Source organism: Cotesia glomerata, linkage group LG7 (assembly GCF_020080835.1).
Source record: "Cotesia glomerata isolate CgM1 linkage group LG7, MPM_Cglom_v2.3, whole genome shotgun sequence".
NCBI classification, from domain to species: domain Eukaryota; kingdom Metazoa; phylum Arthropoda; class Insecta; order Hymenoptera; family Braconidae; genus Cotesia; species Cotesia glomerata.
The window spans coordinates 8,941,450-8,965,565 of record NC_058164.1 but is presented as its reverse complement, the minus strand read 5'-3'; the positions used below and the strand labels follow the sequence as shown (position 1 = coordinate 8,965,565).

General features: G+C 30.8%; 4 protein-coding genes and 1 long non-coding RNA gene across 8 annotated transcripts; 2 read left to right on the top strand and 3 right to left on the bottom strand.

Annotated features, from left to right (window-relative positions):
- Positions 1 to 190: 190 nt before the first annotated feature.
- LOC123269994 (serine/arginine-rich splicing factor 2-like) lies at positions 191 to 3,204 on the bottom strand. Of its 4 annotated transcripts, none has more exons than XR_006510520.1 (5): positions 2,845 to 3,203; positions 2,500 to 2,643; positions 2,280 to 2,416; positions 1,503 to 1,603; positions 191 to 431 (listed from the first exon to the last, which is right to left on the bottom strand). XR_006510520.1 is itself a non-coding variant. In XM_044735957.1 (4 exons), exons 1-4 carry the CDS (start codon positions 3,024 to 3,026, stop codon positions 1,578 to 1,580), a joined length of 489 nt encoding a protein of 162 aa, XP_044591892.1. In that variant the 5' UTR covers positions 3,027 to 3,204; the 3' UTR covers positions 696 to 1,577. The 4 variants fall into 4 exon arrangements, 2 of the variants coding, with proteins under 2 accessions (XP_044591892.1, XP_044591891.1); XR_006510519.1 differs by having other exon boundaries at positions 2,222 to 2,416; positions 2,845 to 3,201; XM_044735957.1 differs by lacking the exon at positions 191 to 431 and having other exon boundaries at positions 696 to 1,603; positions 2,845 to 3,204.
- Positions 3,205 to 3,716: 512 nt separating this feature from the next.
- Positions 3,717 to 5,225, top strand: LOC123269993 (28S ribosomal protein S9, mitochondrial). Its single transcript, XM_044735955.1, has 2 exons — positions 3,717 to 3,769; positions 3,848 to 5,225. Exon 2 carries the CDS (start codon positions 3,973 to 3,975, stop codon positions 5,137 to 5,139), a length of 1,167 nt encoding a protein of 388 aa, XP_044591890.1. The 5' UTR covers positions 3,717 to 3,769; positions 3,848 to 3,972; the 3' UTR covers positions 5,140 to 5,225.
- Positions 5,226 to 5,365: 140 nt separating this feature from the next.
- LOC123268428 (neuroblastoma-amplified sequence-like) lies at positions 5,366 to 11,721 on the bottom strand. The gene is made up of 3 exons (XM_044733471.1): positions 11,525 to 11,721; positions 11,171 to 11,405; positions 5,366 to 10,856 (listed from the first exon to the last, which is right to left on the bottom strand). The coding sequence occupies exons 1-3, from the start codon at positions 11,612 to 11,614 to the stop codon at positions 5,428 to 5,430; spliced, it is 5,754 nt and encodes a 1,917-aa protein (XP_044589406.1). The 5' UTR covers positions 11,615 to 11,721; the 3' UTR covers positions 5,366 to 5,427.
- Positions 11,722 to 12,301: 580 nt separating this feature from the next.
- Positions 12,302 to 16,353, top strand: LOC123268427 (COP9 signalosome complex subunit 2). Its single transcript, XM_044733470.1, has 8 exons — positions 12,302 to 12,461; positions 12,661 to 12,855; positions 13,175 to 13,300; positions 13,383 to 13,725; positions 13,813 to 13,951; positions 14,752 to 14,968; positions 15,060 to 15,200; positions 15,280 to 16,353. The coding sequence occupies exons 1-8, from the start codon at positions 12,408 to 12,410 to the stop codon at positions 15,397 to 15,399; spliced, it is 1,335 nt and encodes a 444-aa protein (XP_044589405.1). The 5' UTR covers positions 12,302 to 12,407; the 3' UTR covers positions 15,400 to 16,353.
- Positions 16,354 to 21,508: 5,155 nt separating this feature from the next.
- LOC123269306 lies at positions 21,509 to 22,317 on the bottom strand. Its single transcript, XR_006510378.1, has 2 exons — positions 21,704 to 22,317; positions 21,509 to 21,571 (listed from the first exon to the last, which is right to left on the bottom strand). It is a non-coding gene; the product is annotated as an uncharacterized LOC123269306 (long non-coding RNA).
- Between the last annotated feature and the right edge of the window lie 1,799 nt (positions 22,318 to 24,116).

Below are 24,116 nucleotides of genomic sequence, written 5' to 3'. Positions count from 1 at the left end.
GTGTATGTCAGCAACTCGACTGCGACATCAGTAATCGTTGGCTATTAAATATAGACCTGCAGGCTCGGTTTCTTGCTTTCATCGTCATCCCCTTCGTCATAATAACTTTATTTCTCTCGTACGTGATCCTAAAATTAAAGCGCTCTAAGCCCCCCGTGTAATAACACAAGAGAGCGAGCGCGTTCTTTCATTCAGACTCACTATTGCTTAATGTAACGGGAACCCTGCTAGCGCCTTTCACTTTCACCGCGAACCTCGAGCTTTGTCATCGTCATCGCCATCCTCATCGTTATCACCAGACACCGGCAACCGCTTAGCTCGCAAACTCTGCATACAGCAAACTCAGCATACAGCCCCGCTTACAGTTCGGCTTACTGCATACTCTCAGCTACCCCCATCACTCGACACTCCACTCCACGCCTTTCCACCGCCTGTGGCACCATAAAATCACAACTTAGTCATATGCTTTTACTTTGCTGCATCCAGATGTTTTCAAGGGTACTAATTAATTTTATTTATCAATATTATTATTATTATTGTTACTAATATTATTTACTTAAAATTATTCATTTGTAAACGGGTGGGCGTTAATACGATACCGATTTTGATTACGAAATTAAAAAAAAATAAAAATTAACTCACTGGCGTAAATAATTTCATTCATCATGCACATTAATTTAGTTCTCTAAACTGTGTTTGTATTCAGAATTATTGTTTTTTATCTTTAATATAGTTTATTACAAATGGCAAACGTTACATAAATAAATCTGTAAGTGATAGTTACAGTAAAATGCAAAACTTATCGTCTAAGAAATAATTTGAACAAAGAAAAAAAATTTTCAAAACAAAAATCTACACAATAAAATTCTATTGATATCAAGTTAAGTATATTAAATACGATAAGTTTAATTCATTTAATTAATCAGTTAAACTTTGTCTATATCAATTATTAATTTTGGACAATTCATTTTACTAAACGTGACGACTTCAAGTGTCCACAAATATTTAGTCAACAAGAGAATACCCGAGGGGAGTTAGTTTATTTGATTCGCGTTAAACAAAATACATAACGTAAAAAAAGAAAAAAAACAGATAACAGTTAGTTAGAGATATTGGTGTTGAAATAGTTGTATTGATTTTTTTTCTTTTTGTTTTTATACAAAAACTCACATTGTTTAATATATATTCAACTTTAATTGATAATAAAGCTTGCGAGATAAATACGAAGTAACTTTTAACACACTATTTAGAAATATAAAAAAAAAATTCCAACGCGATTAAGGAATAGATTAGAAAAATTGACTTGGAAATAGTTTTTTTTTCTGTTAAATATAAATTGTAGCTCTAGTATTATGTTTATATTTATATTATAAAATTAATTTGGATTTATAATTCATTTATTATTAAAATCCCAAAGAAGTGCGTCGAAATAATTAATACGAAAATGATCAAAAGATGCGAATGTGCTAGTGTGATTTAGGTATTTAGAGTATTTATTATACCTTTTCTTATTTTTTCAATGTCAGAATAAACTGCATTGCAAACTCGGAACACGTGCATCTCATTTTGTTGTACTTTCATACACCATTAGCCAGTTCAGTCCCTGAAATCATACAAATTACAATTAATTTTTTAATTAAATTAAAATAGTTAAGATAAAAGACCCAGTTATTGACACTTGCAATTTTATTTTAATTTAAAACTATAATTTAATTTGTGAACTATAAATTTTAAGATAATGAGTTTTTTTGGGAGGGAAGGAAAAAAAAAAAAAAAAAAACTTTTTTTTTTTTTACCATAGTAAATAAATTCATAAAAAATTCAAATACCGTAAGATTTTTAAGTTTTGAAATTATAAATTATTTTCAAGTACACACAAAAATCGACGAAAAAAAATTTTTATTTCTCTATGGAATATTTTTTAGTACCTATAAAAATGATTCCAAACAAAAAAATATTTTTTTTTATAACTTTCTTCAAGGAATTGACCAACAAAACTAGGACAAGTTATATATTGATCGTAACATTGAATTTTGTAACCTTTAAAAAAAAATAAAACGTCGTTAAATATTCATGATACTAATAGCAAGCGTTTGCATATTGTTCTGTCATATTTTCACATAAAAAATGCCTTTTACTGATTAACAGTTAAAATTTATCTACAATTGTCTATTTAAACTAATCAAGATAAAAATTATCGAAATTTATCAATAAAAATTACCTAGACTTAGATCGGCTATTCTCTCTTTCGGCAGATTTACTGCGTGAGTGAGATTTACCTCGGGAGCTTTTGCTATCCGAGCGGGAACGACTGTGACTACGGCTGTAGGAACGTCTGCGGTCACGGTCACGGCTTCGTGACCTAGACTTGGATCTTGAACGAGACCGTCGGCGATCCCGGCTGCGACTACGTGATCTACAAAAACAAAACAAATTAAATGATGAGTAATTTTTTATTTAGCTTAATTTAAAGAATCATTTAAATAAAAAGCGACTTGCCTTCCTCGGCGGCGACTTCCACGGCTCCGGTGAGGTGAAGTTGGCCTTCCGTAACGAGCCATCTGTACACGAAGTTCCCTTCCATCTAGAAGACGTCCATCCATTGCGTCGAGTGCGTCTTCAGCATCACGTTTGTCATAAAATCTAATAAATTATAAAAGTCAATTAATTATTTTGCTGAATTAGTCACACTCCAAATGCCGGCAATTCAAATAAAAAAGGGACTTGATGACGTCACAGCTTGTAACTGCGAAAATATGTGTGCTATGGATTGTTATCAACTATTAAAAAAGATAACTCAGGTGATAGGTATGATAATTAAAAAATAAATACTCCAAAGTTTACCTGACAAATGCGAACCCACGGCTTTCGCGGGTGAATCGGTCTCTGGGAATATAAATATCACCAACTTCTCCGCATCTCTCGAACACACGTCGCAAATCCTCCGGCGTTGTTCTGTAAGTTAAATTATCAACTTTCAAAGACACCATCCCGTCAATACGGGGAGGAGGACGACCGTAACTCATTTTTTAAATATTTTTTTATATTTATTCACGTTATTTCTATTTTAATAACTGATTTTTAGCGTAAGAAAATAATAAACTTTTACAATAATAAACTGTATGCTCAGGTTGTGTCTACAAACCATCGACAAACGACAAAGACAAAATGGCGTGCAGCAGATAAATTGCGATTGACGCCTGCTGACGCCTCTAGTGCTTATAACCGGAAATGACTTTCAATTACTACGTAAGTCATATTTATTTTTATATTCAGTGGTATTACCTGCAGGCGATAACTAAAAATAATTTGATATTTTTACCGGGTATTTTAAAAATTTTAACAGATTAATTTTATATTTTAATTTTCCAATTTCATATTTATTAAATTATTAAAATATTTGCTGATAATTAAAAAGAGCAATTATATTTTATACGGTTACTAATAAGAAAAATATTATTTGAGACGAGTTTTATTCCTGAAAAATAATATTCTTTTTGAATTGACTTGATTGTTAATAATATAAATAAATTTTTACTTTTTCATTTTTTTTTGTTAAAACTAATAAAAAATTAATTAGTATTTAATTTTTATCGTTAGTTTTCAAGAGTAAAGAAAGTTATTTTTTTACTTTTCACTTTTTCGATTTTCATTTACAAACTAAGCCGACATCCGCCTTTTTAAAAATAATATTTATTGTATAAAATTTGCGAGAATTAAATTTTTCCAAATTAAAAAAAGTTGTCATTTAGAATTTATTATTTTTTCGGTAAGTATTTTTGTCAAGTAAAAAAATAAATATACAAGCTAGCTATTAAAATAGAAATAAAAAATATCTCACTTTTAGGTTAAACACTAATTTTCAATTAACATGGAGAAGGCAACGTCGGGAGCAGTGTGTTAAATAAATGGTTAGAAAGAACCTTGTGTTTTAATTAAATAATAAATTGTAGTTTAATTTTTGGTGAAAAAATGTTAACGAGCGTCATGATGTTGAGACAGTACAGTATTACAAAAAATTTAACAGAAGGTATTTATATAAAGTCTCTGATGAGGAGTTGTTTTTCAACAACCGCTGAAAGTGTCGAAGATGGTAGTTTAAAAAATAAAAAATTAAATAGTGCTATGAAAGCTTATCTAGAACGATCTGCAGAATACCATAAATTCATAAAAAAAGAAGATCAAGATTATCAAATAGGTAAAAGGCACTTAGCAAACATGATGGGTGAAAATCCTGAAACGTTCAATCAAGATGCTATCAACAGATCAATTCAGTATCTATTTCCATCTGGTTTATATGAACCAAAAGCACGACCAATAATGGAAGAAGCTAGTAAAATTTTTCCACCAAAAAAAACTGCTCAGTTTGATGAAGAAGGTAGGCCATTCCATTCACTCTTCTATACATTGAAACCTAATTTCTACTCTGTGCTCTACGATATTGTTGAACAAATGGAGTATCTTAATAAATTTGAAGATGAACAGATAACAAAAGGTATTTTACCAAATGAAGGCAATCGAGCAAATTTGTTAGGATCTGACTGGTTGTCCAGAAAAGAATTTGAAAAACTTTTTTTGGAGCCTGTAAGTGACAGCGACTACGAAGCGTTGGTAGCTTCACTTCAAAGATTGGAAGGGCATCCTTGGTCAGAAACGGCTAAAGATTTCATCATGAAGTTCAGGAAATTAAAACATATACAAACAAGAGGATTAATAATTCCACCTTTGGAGTATGATGAAAAAGGAAGACCATTTATTTTAGTAACACAATGCATGCGACACACATGCCGTGGAACAGTCAAAATTTTAGGAAATGGTTCTGGAAAAATAAAAATTAACGGCAAGAATATCGATTATTTCACAAACATTCAAAGCCGAGAACAAGTTATATTTCCATTAATTTTTACGGGAATGGATAAGGAAGTTGACGTCGAAGCTAATGTTGAAGGTGGAGGATTTTCTGGTCAAGCTGGTGCAATTCGTTGGGGAATTGCTTGGGGATTACGAAGCTTTGTAGACAAGGACATGGTAGAAAAAATGAGAATTGCTGGTCTATTGACTAGGGATTGGCGAATAAAAGAACGAAAGAAGCCAGGTCAAGAAGGTGCGAGAAGAAAATTTACTTGGAAAAAGCGTTAATTTATATTTAAAAATAATTTACTTAGCTGTTGATTGACTTTTATAATCTTTGAGTTGAAATAAATCACTTTTTCAGAAATTAAAAATATATTATCACATTATTAATAAATAATTTAATATTTAAATTTAAATTAAGTCGTATAAATTTTATTTATTTTTACAGCATATTTACAATTGAAAAAAAAAAATAATTTTAATTATAATTTTCAGAAAAATAATTCATTAATAACGATAAAAATAAATTAATTTATTTGCATTTATAAATATTTAAAAACAAATTAAAAAGCTTTAGATAGGCGCTGGCACAGCTTTAAGTTGATTCCACAAAGCAACAGCATATGTTACATGTTTCTGTTCGGTAAGTCTATCAATTAAAATACGTATATGAGGTTCTATCTCTGTAATTGGATGATTTGCAAACATTTCCTCAAGTATTTTACTGTAAGCTGGATGAGTAGGAGGCAACAGTGCTGTTAAATTTTTAAAAAATATTTCTTCCAATATAGGCACCGACAATTCTACGTCTCTCTCTTTTTTTACAATATCAATAGCTTCTTGATGCAGAGATGGATCATTGGCACACAATCTTAAATAAATTTTATCTTGAACGTTAAATTTCCCGTCAAACTTTTTAATAAATGCCACATAGACTTCCGGATCAACTGGCCGAGTCTTCAACAGTTCTTTGAACTCTTGCAGACTGGGAGCTTCAAATTTAGAATTATCTTTTTGGGCTATAAGCAAGCTGACACCGATCATCCTTAGTGTGGGGTGTTTATCAACATTCGTGAGGTCTGGATTCGTAAATACAGGCCACGAATTAATTATTTCTTTCAACTCGACATAGTCTTCTTTAGTTTCCATCCGAGAATACAAATGTTCAAATTCTGCGTAACGTTGCTCTTCCGTTGTATCATCAGCAGTGTCAGTCTGAGTTTCATCAAAGGTATCCAATGACAAAACCTCACTATCAACAGCTTGTTCGACAGATGAGTTGAATTCTAAATTATCCGAGCCAATTAAATTATCTGAAGCTTCTTTGCTTTCACCTTTTTCTTTGAATTCTGAATCTGAAAAATCACTCCAGTTGTCATCCCATCCGTCTCCATCAGCACTTGCCATTTTAAATGCTTCATTTTCATATAAATTCGTTGTCTCCTTCTCACCATCCGAAGGCTTTTCAACAGAATTAGCATCCACTGGATTTGAAACTAGATCTGACTGCACCTCTATTTTTTCTACTTCAGGTACTTGTTCATGACTTTCGTGAGTCAATTGCAGACACCAATAAACTAGAGCTATTTTCAAGTCATCAGCTTCGTCCCTTGCTTCATTGGCCATCATTCTCATTAATTCCATGGGGTCATACGTGAAGCAATCATCAGCATCCGGTCGTAATCTACAGTACAATTTTATCGAATAAAAATAAATAGCAGAATGAATGTATAAATTAGTTTGCGGTAAATTTCTAAAGACTTCCTGAGTGTGTGAAATAAAATCATCTGTACAATCATTCAAGCTTAACAGATACGCCATACCTAGTTGCCAATCATCTGACATGATATGACTCGCTAATTGCACAAACAAGTGACTAATGTCACTTACTTCTAATCCATAACTAGCAGTCTCACTCAATTTAGTAATACGTAGTAACGTTTGACACATTTTTAACTTAGTATTGTCAATATCAGGCATCGAGTAACGTTCGTATCTCGAGTCCCAACGACTTAAGGTACATTGATCGAATAGCGAGGCGTAGAAAACCGGGAAACTCTGAATTTCATCTCGCTTATCATCATTGTCAGCATTTGACTCAGCTAAATAACTATCTTCATCTTGGGTTCTACTAAAACTCAATGCAGTCTTCCAAAAACCTTGTGCCCCGACGTTTTGTAAAATGCCCAGTGTAGAATTTTTGACTAGTTGCGCAGAACTCTTTACCAAGCCAGTTGAGGTTTCAAGAATTTTTGGTACAAATTCTTTAACTTCAACCTGAGGAGTTGTCATTGCGTCGATAAATTCATCGTCTTCATCGATACTTTGATCATTTTTATCTTTATAATTGTCACTGAATTCATTTATTGACTTCCAGTCTTCAAGATTTTTATTTAGTACTTGAATTTCAAGCAGATGCATTTGCCGAAGAGTCTCTTCTAGAATCTCAGTGGGGCCGTAAGTAAGCGTAAAAGCTAGACATTTTTGTCTAAAACCCAAATCATTGAAATCTTCAGCGCAACCAAGAGTTTGAATTATTTTCCAAGCTGGAAAATAACTACTATCTATTAACTTTTGGCACGTAGATGTTGCAATATCATAATCCTGCTCTTGATAAGCTTTTTCAGCAATTAGTTCTAATACTTTACCTTCACGGCTTCTGGTATTTTTACCTTCAATGTTTAAATAAGTCGCCAAAGTAAGCAGACGTTGTTGTCGTTTGTAGGCGTCACGTTTGTTAGTTAAGCAGCTTTCAATTAATTTCAATTTATCTTGACAAAGTCTCACTTGCAGTGGTAAAATATTTATATTAAATTCATTGAGAATTTGCAAAGAATTTATTAGATCATATTCTTCTTGAATCAACGGGTTTTCGTCTTCAATTAAATGAATACAAGCTCGCGCTAATTCCATATTTGAATCCTGCAAACTCTTAGAACTATTGAAATATTCTCTACTAGCTTTCAAAACTAACTCAACTGTTTTGTCATACGAAACTTTAAGCAACGAACGTTCACTCTTTTTAGTTTCAATAAGTGACTTGCAATTTTGTATATTAGTTTTCATTCCAGAAGCGAGTTTTGCGTCAACGCAAATTTCAAAGCAGTCTTCGATATCAATAGACAAAAAAATAAATTCCTGAAGCTCCAACATGTCGTTCAAAACTTCTGTCCAAGCTTCTTGATTTGCCGGGGTAGAGGATTCATTCAAACTTCTACTCATTTGATGCAGCAGCATTTTAACTTCGCTTACCGAGTCTTTATTCTCGTGAATAAAACATACAGTGCACTGCACATGATATTTATTCAAAATTTTCAAGCACTCTATCTCACGTTCTAAGTCATTCATCAAACCAGCAGCTCCTGCAGCATCTTGCATCGCCTGTGGCTTGGGAAGCGTATTAAATATCTCCTTAGCGCGTTGATACATATTAAAATTGTTACACGCATAAATACAGTCAACAGCAAGCTCGACAATATCTTCAATCATGTTTAAAATATCAACATCATTTTTCAGATTATTAAACAAAATTAACACCATTGACAAATCATCTTCACTAATATCAATTAAATAACTTTTGAGTAACTTTTTATCAAGATCATCACCAAGGTACTTTTGCTTGCGATAAATAAAAGGAAGTACGTAATTTTTTAAATGTGATATAAAATTTTTTTCCGTCGATGTGCTCATCAGTAGTTTTATCTTTTCCAAGTTAGACAACTTTTCAAATTGTGCTAGAGGCATACCATCTAACTGTACCTTGTAAATTAAATCATCAAGGGTTTCCAGCTGGAGTAAAAACTCTTCCAAGCCGGTGATATTGTGAGACCGTGCTATTTTAATAAGTTCCAAAGCGTTTTCTACAATGCAACTGTTGCGCTCGATGTCATAAGCACGAGCTCGGTACCATTTTTGCAGCAAATCCATCGTTATTTCGGTGGTCTTGTAAGCAGACAAACCGGGATCTGTTTCATAAATAACTTCACATTCATTGTCATCATCATCCACAACAAGTGAATCAAACTCGTGTTTTTCTGACCAATCCTTCGGGCGCAATTCTTTCTGGTAAAGCAGGAACAATTGGCCCTGATCATCGCACTCAGGAAGTAATTTTTTGTATTCATTTGGGTTCAACGTCTCGGGAAAGTAGCTAATGATTGGCAGCCAGTGTGCAATAAGCTTCTGTCCGTGGTATGTGAACAAAAGTCCAACGGTATTGTGATCGCAGTCTCTAGCGAACCTCACTGCATTCTCTAGGATAGTTAACTGCCTGAATTTTTCATAGGAATCTTTTCTATACTTATCGGGACTTGAAATAATTATTTCATAAGTCTTAAGTTTATCCAAGTGATTCAAAAGACTTCTACGGAGGTTCAGCAACTCTTTTTGAGCCGGAGTACAAGTCGACAAGTCAACATCTTTAAGTTTTTTATTCACCGTCTGCATGTACTTTAGATTAGCGGCCACATCGTTGAGTTGAGCCGGATCTTCATCACTGTCAACAGTACAAAACTTGCCATCATCATCTTCCGCTAAAGCTAAAAATGCATCAAGATTAGTGCCCTTTAACCCAAAATTCAATAGCTCCCTTGCTGCTTCCAAAGTATCAGGAACTCGCATAATACACTCGTTCAAAACCCATGATCTTTTTCTCACCTTGCTCAAATGATCTGTAATTGCTTTCATAGAAAACTGGGACTTACGCCACTGAGTCTGATACACCAGATCCGTGTCCAAGTTATAAGATTTAGCTAACGCCAAAGCTTCATCGTATTCCTCCAGATCTATCTTTCTCGAGTAAAGTTCTTCTGGCGTAGTACTTTTGAGCCCTAGAATCCTGTAAGTTCTCTGTAAAATTCTTGCCTTCTTTCTTTTCGGTTGGAAGCTTTCGATGTCTGTAATCGAGTATAAAGCACTGCGTAGTAAATTTGTTAAATAATTCATAAGCGTCAAGGATTCCAGTTCGTCTTCTTCTTTCTCGCTGTCCGAAGCTTCTGAGTTGTGGCCATCTAGACTAGACTCTTGCATCCGCTTTTTAGTGGTTATTATCGTCTCACAATCGAGACATAAAAATCCTTTGCCCAGTAAAAATTCAGCTATTTGTGGTTGGCCAAACAAAAACTCCGGACACGCACCTAGAAGATTTTTTAAATCAGTTATTGAACAAACCGAAATAGCTCCTGAGTAGCGGGCGATAATAATCGCGTGGTCTGACCACCATCCGATGTCCATTGGATGAAATTCTGTGTATACAGCCGGCAATTTTCTGTACTTGGAAACAGTTACTGGATTCTTTGCATTATAATTAGGCTGCTCGTGAAGCTTCCATTGGTGTTTTAACTGAAAACTCGGTAAATTCCAAAGAGATATCACACCGTCTGTGTGCAAACACGCTACGTAATTGCAATTGGGTGACACATTTATACGAAAGATTACAGGCTCTTCAGGTGATCGGAACTTTGGTATTAAATTCCAGAGAGACATAGTGTGTGAACCGCAATTTTCTTCGAAGGTAAAAGACAATTTGTAGAATGGATAGTCGTTGATAGGTCTCCAAGAAGTCAAACCGACGTTCGATGCGGGAGATAAGCTACTTTGGATGATATTGTTGCCTGCGACGATATAAATATTGTGCTGGTGGTCATAAGTGAAGGCGTTAACACCTTTCCGGTAGAAGTTTCCAAATGAAAATTGATACTTATACTCGTAACCGTGAACTGCTAGATTGTAAGACTTGAGAAGGCCACTATAAGTAACTGTTTGGAATTCGTAAGACCATTGCTCTGTGGATACTCGAGGTTTGTTGAAAATCATCGACGATATTGCGTCGCCAGCTTCCAATACTTCCGGATTTTGTGCTTCTGATTTGGAATTAACGTTGAAAATATTGCTGCCTAATGAATTGTAAAATGATAACTGGCCGTTGCTTGAAGCAAGTACTAGAATTGAACCGTCTGGACTCCATACTAATTTACGCCACTGGGGAAAAGCATCCTTAGAAACTGAAAGTAAATAAATTTTATTAGTAAACATAATTTATGAGACTGAAGTTAGCAGACACTTGACAATTTTTTGATTTTTCTTTAAAAATAAACTAGGTGTTTATTTTTGTCGAAAATTATTTATAAAAATCTCTTTTATAATTTTTTAGAGCTTTTAAAGATCAAGTTTTTAAATTAAATTTTCTTGCTGTAATTTGTTTGTTAAAAAAAATTCTAAAAATTATCAGATGTTTCTCAATTTCTGTATCATAATAATTTATATAAATTTATAACACAGCAAATAAAGACTTAATTGAACAAAATTAAATAAGAACCTGTTGCTTTGCCAATAACTGATGAGAATTCATCTTTGGAGCGTCTAATCTCTAAAATATTATCGTGTAAAATAGCTAGGAGTCGTCCGTTGTCACCACTGGCAAATTTCCATGGCAAAGTTAAACTTATTTGTTGTGATATACTCTCTGGGAGTGAGTATCTGTTATTGAGATAACGTAGTGCATTTTTAATGGTTCCTGTAGTGGGAAGAATGTCGATGTCATTCTTAAAACGCTGAAAAATTAAAATCAGGGTCAGTATTCAGTATTAATTATTTCATGATGACACGTATTATTAGACTTTGACAGGTTGCTATTGATACCAGATGTTCATTATTTATTTATGGTACTTACGACTAATTCTGGGTCTTGCTTTTTTACGAAATACTCCAGTAATTCATACAAAATCAAGTCGTTATCGATATCTTCGTTTTGAACTTCCATTTCATTTATTAATTATTAAATAAATACCTTCATAAATAAAATTTATTATTAATTATAACCTTTTTGAACGATTTATCCTACGATACATTTTTTAATTGATAACTACTCACTAGATGTCGTATTTATAATCTTGAACGTTCCAATTCCGTCTAAAATTTTTCTGTTATTTTCATCATACTGAAGCTAGCTAACAGCTGTCAATTCTTTAAATTCTTATAACAAATCAATTACAATAATAAAAATGCTTCTAAAAACTTTCACTAATAATTTTTTTTAATTTTCACATTTGGAATTTTCAATAATTTAATTGCTATAAAATTCTAAAAAAATTTCTAATATCTGTCAACTTCAGTGTTATTTATATTTAAACTTTTTTGATGAAAATTAAGTTGGCCGACAATAAAAAATTTTTTATTTTATTTTTTAATGAAAAATTAAAACGAAAAAACTATTTTTAAAAAATTTCACGGAAAATTTTTTTAATTTTCTACATGTGAAAATTTTTTTTTTAATTTTATAAAAATTATTTTTCAATAAAATAAAAATTATCAAAATTTTCAAATGTCAGCTAATTTAATTTTCATACTTTTTCGCGCTAATGACAGCCATATTGGTATCGACTGCGCTTGCGGAGTTTGAAGAGGATGAGCGGAACGAGAATGAAACAACAGAATTAGATAAAGATAAAGTAGTGTTGGGCCAAAAGTTTATACTCTTACCGCAAATTTACATTGCTGTTATTTTAATAGTAAATATTAATTTTTTATTGGTAATTATTTATTAAATAGGAAGCATGTCTGATGTTGAAGATGATTTTATGTGTGAGGAAGAAGAAGATTATGGTCTCGTAAGTATTTTACAATCTTTATTAAATTATTTTACCGGTTAATTTTACGTTTTCCGTATTTTTAGGTTATCATCTGTGTAAAAATAGACGTTTTATTTGTATAAACAGCTAAAAATTTACTTGTAAAAATTATTAATGAATTCATTTTTGTTTTAACACACTATGAGAATTTTTCTCTAAAAATAAATTTTTTTTGCAGGAATATTCTGAGGATTCAAATTCGGAACCTGATGTTGATTTAGAGAATCAATATTATAATAGTAAATCTCTGAAAGAAGATGATCCAAAAGCAGCATTACAAAGTTTTCAAAAAGTTCTAGACCTCGAAGCTGGTGATAAAGGAGAATGGGGTTTTAAAGCTCTTAAACAAATGATCAAAATCAATTTCAAACTTGTAAGCATTTTTTTTCAGTAATGATACTGAAATTAGCAGACATTTAACAATTCTTTAAATTTTTATAATAAATTAAATATTATAAAAAAAATATTTTTAAAAATTTACACTTGTAATTTTTTTTAATTTCTACATGTGGTATTTTTTTACTAAATTCTTTATATTATAATTTAATTATTATAAAAATCTCAAAAAAATTGTTGGATGTTTACTAAATTTAGTATCATTTTTAATAATCAATTGTTTAAATTTTAATTCAAAATCAGTTTTTTTTTCTCCTGTGTTATCATCATCACTAACTAATTATTTAATTGTTTAGAATAATTACAAGGAAATGATGACGAGGTACAAGCAGTTATTAACGTACATCAAAAGTGCAGTAACGCGAAATCACTCGGAAAAATCTATCAATTCAATTTTAGATTACATCAGCACTTCTAAAAATGTAAGAAGTCTTACAATAAATAATCAATTAATTACATTCAAAATAATAAAAAAGCTTGAATTAAAAATTTCTATATTTTCAGATGGAACTATTACAAGATTTTTATGAAACAACTCTCGATGCTCTAAAAGACGCCAAGAATGATCGATTGTGGTTTAAAACAAACACTAAATTAGGAAAACTCTACTTCGATCGTTCAGATTTCAATAAACTGGCTAAAATTTTGAAACAATTGCATCACAGCTGCCAAACTGACGACGGAGAGGATGATCTAAAAAAGGGGACTCAGTTATTAGAAATTTATGCCCTGGAGATTCAAATGTACACTGCGCAAAAGAACAATAAAAAATTGAAGACTTTGTACGAACAGAGTCTGCATATCAAGAGTGCTATTCCTCATCCACTTATTATGGGAGTTATCAGAGGTAATTTTTAATATCTTGTCAAGCAGGTGATTGGTGTCTTGATTGAATAATAAATGTCATGAATTTTACATTTTTTTTTATTTTTAGAATGTGGTGGCAAAATGCATCTCAGAGAAGGCGAGTTTGAGAGAGCACACACTGATTTCTTTGAAGCTTTTAAAAATTACGATGAATCTGGATCTCCGAGACGTACAACGTGTCTTAAATATCTCGTTCTTGCTAATATGTAAGTTTTTTTTTTTTTTTTTTTTTTTTTAAATTGAGATATCATTTTAAACTTTACGGTATCAAACTTAAGGTAGTTGTCATGGTACAATATTGTCAAAAAATTAGAGATTATACGCGCTGCAAAATTATATGAGCTTGTAGCTAAGTAATCCATTATTTTTAAGCAAGACTGTACTCATGGAGACGCAACCCATACAATTGTTTCTGTCTGACTCCGTAGATATATACTTTTTCATAAATTGTTGAACTTTAATCCGTTATTTATAAATAATTAGACGGTCAAAAATTTTTTTTTATTTTTTTTTTTAAATTCACAATAAATACATTAAAAGACTGTCAGCTTTTTTAAAGTTTCTGACAGTTAGATTTTTTTTATAACTAAGAAACTGGTACAGAACTGCAGAGAGCGTATGCAATCAATGTTAAACATCCAATTTTTAATTTAATTCATCTCGGGTTATAGGTAGTCAATCGACTTCAAATTTGTAAGGGTAATTGTATCATGTCCTTAATAAGTATACAAAAATTTAGAATTTTCTGACGGTATGCCTTAACCAGGACAACTACCTTAAGAAATGTTGATTATTTATTCCACTGGTTTGAGATATTTTTCTTTGTTCATTGTTTTATAAACAGTTTTATTAATTTAGTAGTAGGATAAGAAAGTAAAGGTACTAATGTGGTTAAGAATTTAGAATTAACTTTGAAAATATTTTTCTTAAATTTTTTTGAAGCTTCTTTCAAAGTTTATTATTATTATTGTTTAATAATTATTTATAAAAAATTTAATAATTACAGGTTAATGAAATCAGCGATAAACCCATTTGATTCACAAGAAGCCAAGCCCTACAAAAACGATCCTGAAATTTTAGCAATGACTAATTTAGTATCAAGTTATCAAAATAATGATATTGGTCAGTTTGAAGATATTCTCAAGCAAAATAGAAACAATATTATGGATGATCCATTTATTAGAGAACATATTGAAGATTTATTACGTAATATTAGAACTCAGGTAATTGTCAATAAATTTTCTCAACCATTAATTATTCTAATAACATCAACTTATCAGTACAATAAATTTATGTATTTATATTATTCAACAGGTCCTTATTAAACTAATCAAGCCTTACACAAGAATTCACATCCCATTCATTAGTAAAGAATTGAATATTGATGCATCTGAAGTTGAAAGTTTGCTTGTTTCTTGTATTCTCGACAGCAGCATCCGAGGCCGTATCGATCAGGTACTTGAAACTATAATTAATTTATTATAACGATAGTGACAGTGTAAATATAATAATTAATTATAATATGTATGTTTAGGTGAACCAAGTGCTTGAATTGGACAAAAAGTCACTTTGTGCAGCTCGTTATAATGCTCTTGACAAATGGACAAGTCAATTACACTCATTGCATCTCGCGATCGCTAACAAGATGTCATAAATAATTTTTCCATTATTAATAACTATTATTATTACTAATTACTAATTATTAATTCTAAATAAATATTAATAAAAACCACTGTTATTAGTATAATTTATAAAACTCGCGTTTTTTAAAGTGGAGTATGTTGATAAGAATAAATTCGAGTGTTATATTTTATACGTAAGAAAAAAAAACTCATACCTCGTTCTTGATTTAAAAAAAAAAAAGAAAAATATATAATAATAATAATAATAATAATGCCTAAAGATCAATAACACAAAGTCTTTGTAATTTTAATTACCGTCTCACCGAGTAATTATATTAAAATTAAGCGGGTTAAGGATATTTTATTAGCGGAAAAACAAGTGTAGGTTTGGTAAAATGTGTTCCAATTAATTTTAATAATAATAATAACAACAATAAAATAACGGGATCTTTACAAAAACCTTAAATTACAGCGGTTCTATTCTTAAATATTTCTGTTGTTTAATTTAAACGATAATTAAAGTTGAAAAACTTTTTATTAACTAACTGCATGCATTACGTGCACTTACTGCAACCACACATATATATATATTTACATATGTATACCTATAGATTTATATTTGAGAATACATAGATATAGTCAATAGATTTGAATGCTGAGGTGTTTCCGGTTGTTCTAAGAACCACCACGGCGGATGAAGTTATTCTGTGTCTCAGAGACTCTGGCATTGTTATTCCGACTGCGTATACGCCTATGTAAATGTTGGCTCACCTACAGCGAACAAGATAGCTCACAAGATTCACCTTCCAGGATCCACCATCTAACATCCACCAGCCAGCATCTTATTCAACCTCTTGCTCTTAAACTACTACATCGCTTTACCCCTATTACACATACACATATACCTTACAAATTTACTGCGAACAATCCCTGTTCCTGTAGATAAAATTATAAGAATAGGTGCGAATTAAATACATTTTATTTTATTTCAGTACTTTACATTTATTAAAATAATATTTACTATTTTATTTTATTTAAAAAATTCATAAGATTTTAGTTGATAATAGATAATAAAATTTTAATTTATTTATTTATTTTCTTTTTACAGAACCCAACAGCCAAAAGGCCAATAACAGGCTCTCTAAATAAGTTTATACAAATTACATAGCATAACTTGAAACGAAATGCGCTGTATTGGTAGCGTTTACAAAAGAAAAGTAATAACAAAAAAATAAAAAAAGAAAAAGAAAATACTGGAATTTTTACAGATATTACAATAAATATAAATGTAATACTAATTTAATAATAATTATAATATATAAAAATTAACTGAAGATGTTTAACTAAAGATGTGAGGGATATATTGAAAGTGAGATTAATATTTTACTGGTTTTAATACGGACATGATTATTAATTTAATAATTTGACTTAGTTATTTGTTATCTAAGGGCCAGTTTTTCAATCCGAGATAAAATTTTATCCAGGATAAAATTATTATTGCCAGTATATCTATAAACATGAAACATAGATATATATATATATATATATATATATATATATATATATTGGCATAAGATAAAATTTTATCTCGGATTGAAAAACTGGCCCTAAGAGATACTAACAGAGCTGAGATTTCATTGGTGCTGTAGTTTTGACTCTGATTGAAACTCGTGAAGTCAAGAGTCTCACAATTGTCTGAAATGTAATTACATATGTCTAATATCCTGGACATAGGTGATGATAGCATAATATTATTTTTTGCGTTCGGTGGGTAAAACGGTAAAGCAGACCTTGTACTGCAAAACTTTTACTAGCAGACCTTTAACTCAATTAAAGATTTTTGTTTAATATTTTAGTTTAATTAATTATTTTACTAGTTAGATAATTTAATTTTTATATTAAAAAACTAACAGAGATAGTGATTTGAATAAATTTTTTGTAGTTATTAAATGACATAACACTACGCGAAATTAAATCTTGTAAAAAGAGTTATTTATAAATTTTCTTTTGAAGTTTTATCAACAAATCATGATATTTGATTAATAAAAATGAAATTTTCTTAATTACTAAGTTTTTTATTCATTTTGTTAAAGTGTATGAAAGAAATACTTAAACGTAAAATAAAATTACTTTGCATTCATATCCGTATTCATGGGTATAAAATAAAACACGCGCACAATAGTATATTTTTAGTGAATAGTATACAAAATAGCTTGCTGAGAAAAAGCTGTTCAAGGGGGCTAGTATATTTACGTATTTGCTTTAATTTACAAATGGAGAACAATTGTTCTAAACATTTGTCTCAAGCTCAAAACTCGTGTATTACTCTCGCTCTTAAACTCATACCCCCACGATCTCGAGTATATTCAACCCTCTCTGTCAGCCATCTCTTCCGGTCTCGACTGCTCGTTCTATTCTCTTTCTCTTCTATATTGTGTTAGTCTACTACTGTGCTACTACAACTCATTCACAGACTCCCGGACTGAAATGGGCTATCAGACTAATTGCAAAATACGTAGCAATAGACATTTACACCTTAGGGTGAGTAATATATAACTCGTGACTTCTCATCACGTACCATCTTTATCCTCCGCCACTTCTCTTTTGTCCCTTATATATATATATAAGGGAAGAAATATATTTGACGTAGGTACTTTTATTAAAATTTAATCATTTCTTTTTTCTTCTTTTCGATGTTGAAATAAAAAGTTTATTTATGAGCCATATTTATCACTTTAGCTCTGAAATGACTTGTCGGGCTCATATTTTTAAAATTTATCTCCAAATACTAAAAGCTTTTCAAATAAGAAATTTTTAAACTCAGTCTTAAAGATAAATAAAAAGATTGGCAAATCCAAAAGTGCACAACTTATAATGCTCATTCGTTCGATAAATAAATAAAAAAAAATAGTTAATGTTCTGAAAAAATTTTTTTTTTATTTTATTTTAAATATTACTTTACTTTTTTTTAAATTTAAATATTACTTTTGCAAAAATATAATCCGATAGGAGCAATAGAATTAAAGCGTTAATTTTTTTGGATTTTTAACGCCCTCGCTCTACTCTCTGTGGATAGAATTTCGTAAAATCCATTCTCAGCTGGGTTTAAGATGACAAAAAATAATAATTTCGCCAAATTTTAATCCTGTTGGAGCTTTAGGTGAAAATTTTAGTTTTTCACGCCCGTTTAATTTTTAATAATAATAATAATAGGCTTATTTCATAAATTATGAGGTTTATAAATGATAATTTCTATGATCGCAAGGTTTAGAAACGGCTAGTTTTTAGAATCCTGAGGTTTACAAACGGCTAATTTTATTAATTTCCAAGTTTAGAATCGGCTAATTTTATTAATTTCCAAGTTTAGAATCGGCTAAATTCACGTGGCGAGTAAATAAATACTTTGTGAATAAATTGTGTATTTTTTTTAGAATAATTACCTGGAGGAGCTATGGATTGAAAAATAAGTTTTGAGAATAGTTAGTTCTCTCCGAACAGTGAGCGATAACGGTTTGCTGTCCTTCTGATCGTGGATTCGTTCTCTTATCCAAGTCTGTCGTCCTTTTATTATTTCTAACGTCTAACATTAACGATATCTTATTTTGTTAATATTGTTCATATTATTAGTTCAGTGTGTTAATTAAAATTATAATTGTTAATAATTAAATAATAATATTAAATTATACTTCGAGTGTAGTGACTATATAATATTGTGTGTGTGTGTGTGTGTGTGTGTGTGTGTGTGTGTGTGTGTGTGTGTGTGTGTGTGTGTGTGTGTTACGCATAAACAAACATTGTTACAAGCAACTATAATTAAGTATTAATAAAGTTGTACGATATTTGTATCATCTGGATATTGTAAACAAATAATAAAATGTCTTAAGATAATAATAATAGTGTGCGCCCTTCTCAAACCAACGCTATTCCGACATATATATATATATATTAGAAAGCACCGGTTATAACATCAGAAAGAGGTAACAATTTTTAATTGCTTGTAGAGATTCGGTTTTCTGGTTCTATTATCTCAAATTGATTTTTACCAGTGACAGAATTAATCTCCATTAAATTATTTATCGAATGATGCACCGATTAATAAGACTGCATGGATTACCAATCGTGTAATTAATTAAATAGTTGCGAAACCAAGGCAAAATAAATTTTTCGATTATAAATCACTTTCTGATGCTTCGCATCATGAGTCGTGCAATTTTTATAAAAATTGATAAATAAGTCGAATTTTAAAACATATTTTATCTCAGATTAAGCAAACAAAAACAACTGTCCAATTTAATCAGCTAATTGATAGCGAATGTCAGCAACTAAATTTACGAAATGTAAACAATATTTCATCCATTGTTCCCTTGTTTCGTCAAGTAAAAGTACCTGGAATCCTTGTTGTGATCCATTAGCAGAGAATAGAAGTAAAACATGTCTGTCACTTTTTAACAACAACATCATTCATCATAGATGCGAGTGAGCTGGATATGGAGTAAAGCGTCAGCTGGACCATCTATCTTGCAGGGCTTAGTGCTGGGCATAAAATGTACAAGGCGCAAAGAATCTCACTTGTCTCACAGCCGTTCAATTGACTTGCATTATCAGACTCACCTGTAAAAATAGTAGTATAATACAAACATTATAACTTACAATATAACTATAGATATGATATATATTATACTTCTTTCGGTTATTAATCGTACATTGTTTATTGTTGATTGCTCCTTGCTCCTTGCTCTTTGCTGAACGGTTTGTTTTGCTGGTGTACATTTTTATGAGACTCTTTAGTAGAACTTGCAAAGCTATTTCTTTATCAAGAGAGACTGGTAATCCTTAGCATTGCTGCTATATTTCCACACAAATATTCCAAGCGAGCAGTTGTCCTGACAGTTGTGTATTATCCCGGTTGATAAAGTACACGTTGTCAACGAGAAAAAAGATCTTTGAAAATTGTAATAACAGTATTTCTTACTTCACTCTTTATTTTTATTTATTATTAGATGGAGATTTTTGTATACTGCTTATGTTATAATCGTTTTCATTTTTACATACTTCGCTATTTTTATTTTTTATCAGCGTGTGATAAATTTATTTTGAAATTTCAATCAATTTATAATTTCAACGTAGTTCTTATTTATTTTTTAAAAAGTAAAGTAATATTTTAAGACACTGAAGTTAAGTGACAGAAGAAACTTTTTTATAATTTTATAGCAATTAAATTATTATGAAAAAAATTTCACATGTAAAAATTAAAAAAATTATTAATGGAAAATTTTTTAAAGGATTTTTTCATTGTAATTGATTTGTCATGAAAATTTAAGAAATTGACAGTTGTCAGTTAATAACTTCAGTAATATAATATTTTCATAACCTAGAAATTTAAAATGACGCGTGCCACATGCGCATGCGCTTCAGTTTAACTAATAAGGAATCCAGAATCTTGTTTTCGATATTTGATACAATAATGAGGTCATACTGCCATCTATCGGTTTAATTCGATGCATAAAGATACGTTATATCCAAAAAAGTTAGAATCGGATCGCAGATGAGTGTATAAGCTCCTATAAGATGACTGTTTTTGTTATATAAAATACTTTTTAGATAATGAGAGTCTTAGAAATTTCATCAGCAGATGCTTAGTAAGTGATTGTTGTTTTTTATTTCTTCCAATGTATTTTAAAAAGTAAGGTAATTGATTAGAGCCTGTTTCCGATTAATGATGATTATTGTAAAAAATTCCATTTGTAGATGTGTCAAAAAGTTATTTTTGTAGTTTTTTTAACAATTTTTTCCTAGTAGTAATTCATTTGGTGTAAAAATTAAAAAAACTGATAGATGTCGGCTAGCTTCAGTTTCATTCCAATCAAAAAAACAATTTTAACGAAATTATTTCTAATTGATTATCTTCTCGAGTTTCTAACGATAGAATTTTTCTAATAAATTTTTATCGCTATAGTTTTTTTTTTTTAATTCTAGAAAGTATCAGGTTTCTCTAAATTTGAGTATCATTTTTTTCATATTAATTTCATTGCTAAAAAATTCTAAAAAAATTCTTAATATCTGTCAACCTCAGTGTTATCATAAAAAATCGAAAAATTTAGTTCTGGAGAATTTTTGTTACATTGTTCTCTACTGATGTAGATTTACAAATCTTTTTTTTTTTTATTATTTATTTTGAATAGTTTATTACAAAAGAAAAGATATCTGAAAGAATATATTAATAGTTTTTATTTTATATTTTTGCGTGTAATTGGTGTAGTTTTATTTATAATCTAAAAGTTTAAATCACAAGTAATCATACACTTTAGGTTATTAAAAATTTTAAGCCTTACTTACCATGAGATGTGCTATACAACTTTTCCAAACAAATAAACACTGAAATGACATAGTGAATTTAGTTGAAATGAAAATTAAACATTGATTGTACGTTAAAAATTTATCTGATGGTATCTGTGGATACCAAGACAACTGTTTGTCATTGAGTTAGCTTGGGAATGGAGTTTCTCTTCTCTGTGTCAATATAGAGGGTCCGTGTTCCTCTTTGCTCTGATATAATCCACGAGTGATTAACATCAACGCGTATATACATTGCCGGGAATTCATCGAGAGCATCCGGAGTTTAATTCACAGTTCACAGTGCTACGAACAACAATATTACGCGCAGCGGGAACATACAGAAATTAATCGAAAATTTTAATTCAAACACGTGCATAATATAACATAACATAATATAATAATTTATTTATAAGTAAAATAATTATCCGGGAAATTCAAGTTAAATATTTGTCATTATTTAAAATTTACAAACAAAGTGTTTGAGTTAGTAGAAGCGAAAGGCTGTATGAACCTGATGGAAACTGGTATGTCGATCTTAGTACAGTTGAGAAGTAGAGGAAGAGAATATATGTACTATGTAGCAACATAGTAACATAGTAGATGGAGTAAGACTCAATTACGGCAGCGTTAGCTTTTGAGTAAATATCAGTCTCAATCCCCTGGACACACGGGCTTTAGAATTTCAATCGACTCTCTCAGCAGCAGTAGATGCACGATATCTCAATCGAAGCTCAAGCTCAAGCTCATTCTACGCCAGTTCTCTTCTACGTAGTTATCCATTTCTATATCTATGTCTACCTCCACTTCCGGCAGCCTGTGGTACTAGTTTCCCTCGTGGTGAAGGACTAGACTGACTTCGAACTAAAACTGTCGAAGAGAGACAGCCGAAGATACATTTGGGCGGTAGCTTATACTTTTGGCTAAGATATCTCTCAGGCTTTGCTCTTCCTCGTGGGCTCCTCGATTCTCGATTCTCGATTCAATCCACCCGAATGCGAATGTGATTCTATTCCGTTTGCTCAATTTCACCTTGTATGGATTCCCAACGAATTATTATTATCAAATTACATGCTGGATTATCGCGTGATTGCAACCTCGTTTCAATTATTCCACTTTGATTGCCCAGGATGTCTTACTCATCTGCTACTAATTATCCTTATAATTCATTAGACCTATTTTTGGAATTTGTAGATAATAATTAACTCCTTAAAAATCTGAAAAATGGTTGACCCTGTTGGCTATCTTTGAAACTTTCTGCTTTTTTTGTCTAAAAATTCTCCAATTAGTTTATTTTTTTTTTTACACAAAAAGTGTATGTAAGATTTTTAACTAGTTAAAAAATTTGAAAGCTATCTCAAAAAAAATGTTTTTCTTGCTTTTTACTTATTTAATATTTTTGAAATGGCTCGACTAATTGATTTTAGAATTTTCATCAGATCTAAGTTTCAATGAACCCTTTTTATCGTAGTGTCGCGTGTCTCAATCTGTTGATTTATTCTGAAGATACTTTCTATACTTGAAAATTATTAAATTTCAAAGCAGAAAGTTAAAAATATCACATAAATTACGCAGAAAATAAAATTTATTTGAATCAAGTAAATAATTTTGAAAAACTTCATCTTCTTGATTTGAGTAAAAAAATTCTTAAAACTCTTAACATTGAAAAACCACGTCGATCGCCACCAAGCCAGTCAAAATCGGTTGATTCGTTCGTGAGTTATTGTTGACGAAAGAAAACCGAAAAAACTGTTTTTTCGAAATTACTTCGAAATTCCGAGTTCGATCAATCTAAACTTAAAGATTCTTTATGAGGCTCAAAAAACTGCGTCGAATCCCACCAACCGCGTGGAAATCGGTTTATTCATTCAAAAGTTATTGCGATTTGATTCAAAAAATTGTGTTTTATTAAACTTGTATTAGACTTTTGAGTTCGGAGAGCTCAAAATGACACGAAAATTATATTTTTGAGCTCAAAGAGCTCAAAAACGTAATACGTGCAATTTTGAGCGCTCAAGTATGAAATGAGCGGGAAGTTGCAGGGATGGCCTTTAGGGTCAACCGTCTTTCTAATTTTTTTTCAGTGTATAAATAAAACATAAATTTTGATGATTCTACCTTCTATTTAAAAATATTCCATTAAATGAAAATTAAACTTTTCGAATAGTAAAACAGTTTAAAACTAAGTAGAGTAAAAAAAGTGGTGAAATGTTTATGATAATTAATGAGAGAAGAAATATAATGATGTAAATGTGACTAAGCGGGCATTTACAGATGAGTTGATTATGTTAAGTGGCCAGTTAAGCCGTTGAATAAGTAGTTGCTGACCGGTTTATACAAAGTCCATGAGAGTTTGAGAGTTCGCACGCGGGCACTTAGCCAGGAGATGAGTCAGTTTCACTGGAATATATATATA

Excerpts from the sequence above, each read along its gene's own strand:
- LOC123268427 (XM_044733470.1), top strand. The coding sequence starts at position 12,408 with ATGTCTGATGTTGAAGATGATTTTATGTGTGAGGAAGAAGAAGATTAT. Across the intron at positions 13,726-13,812 it reads TATTATGGGAGTTATCAGAG|AATGTGGTGGCAAAATGCAT; the intron begins GTAATTTTTAAT and ends TTTTATTTTTAG. Across the intron at positions 14,969-15,059 it reads TACGTAATATTAGAACTCAG|GTCCTTATTAAACTAATCAA; the intron begins GTAATTGTCAAT and ends ATTATTCAACAG.
- LOC123268428 (XM_044733471.1), bottom strand. The coding sequence starts at position 11,614 with ATGGAAGTTCAAAACGAAGATATCGATAACGACTTGATTTTGTATGAA. Across the intron at positions 11,406-11,524 it reads AGCAAGACCCAGAATTAGTC|CGTTTTAAGAATGACATCGA; the intron begins GTAAGTACCATA and ends TTAATTTTTCAG. Across the intron at positions 10,857-11,170 it reads AGTTATTGGCAAAGCAACAG|TTTCTAAGGATGCTTTTCCC; the intron begins GTTCTTATTTAA and ends ATTTACTTTCAG.
- LOC123269994 (XM_044735956.1), bottom strand. The coding sequence starts at position 3,026 with ATGAGTTACGGTCGTCCTCCTCCCCGTATTGACGGGATGGTGTCTTTG. Across the intron at positions 2,644-2,844 it reads CGTGGGTTCGCATTTGTCAG|ATTTTATGACAAACGTGATG; the intron begins GTAAACTTTGGA and ends ATAATTTATTAG. Across the intron at positions 2,417-2,499 it reads GGAAGTCGCCGCCGAGGAAG|ATCACGTAGTCGCAGCCGGG; the intron begins GCAAGTCGCTTT and ends TTGTTTTTGTAG.
- LOC123269993 (XM_044735955.1), top strand. The coding sequence starts at position 3,973 with ATGTTAACGAGCGTCATGATGTTGAGACAGTACAGTATTACAAAAAAT.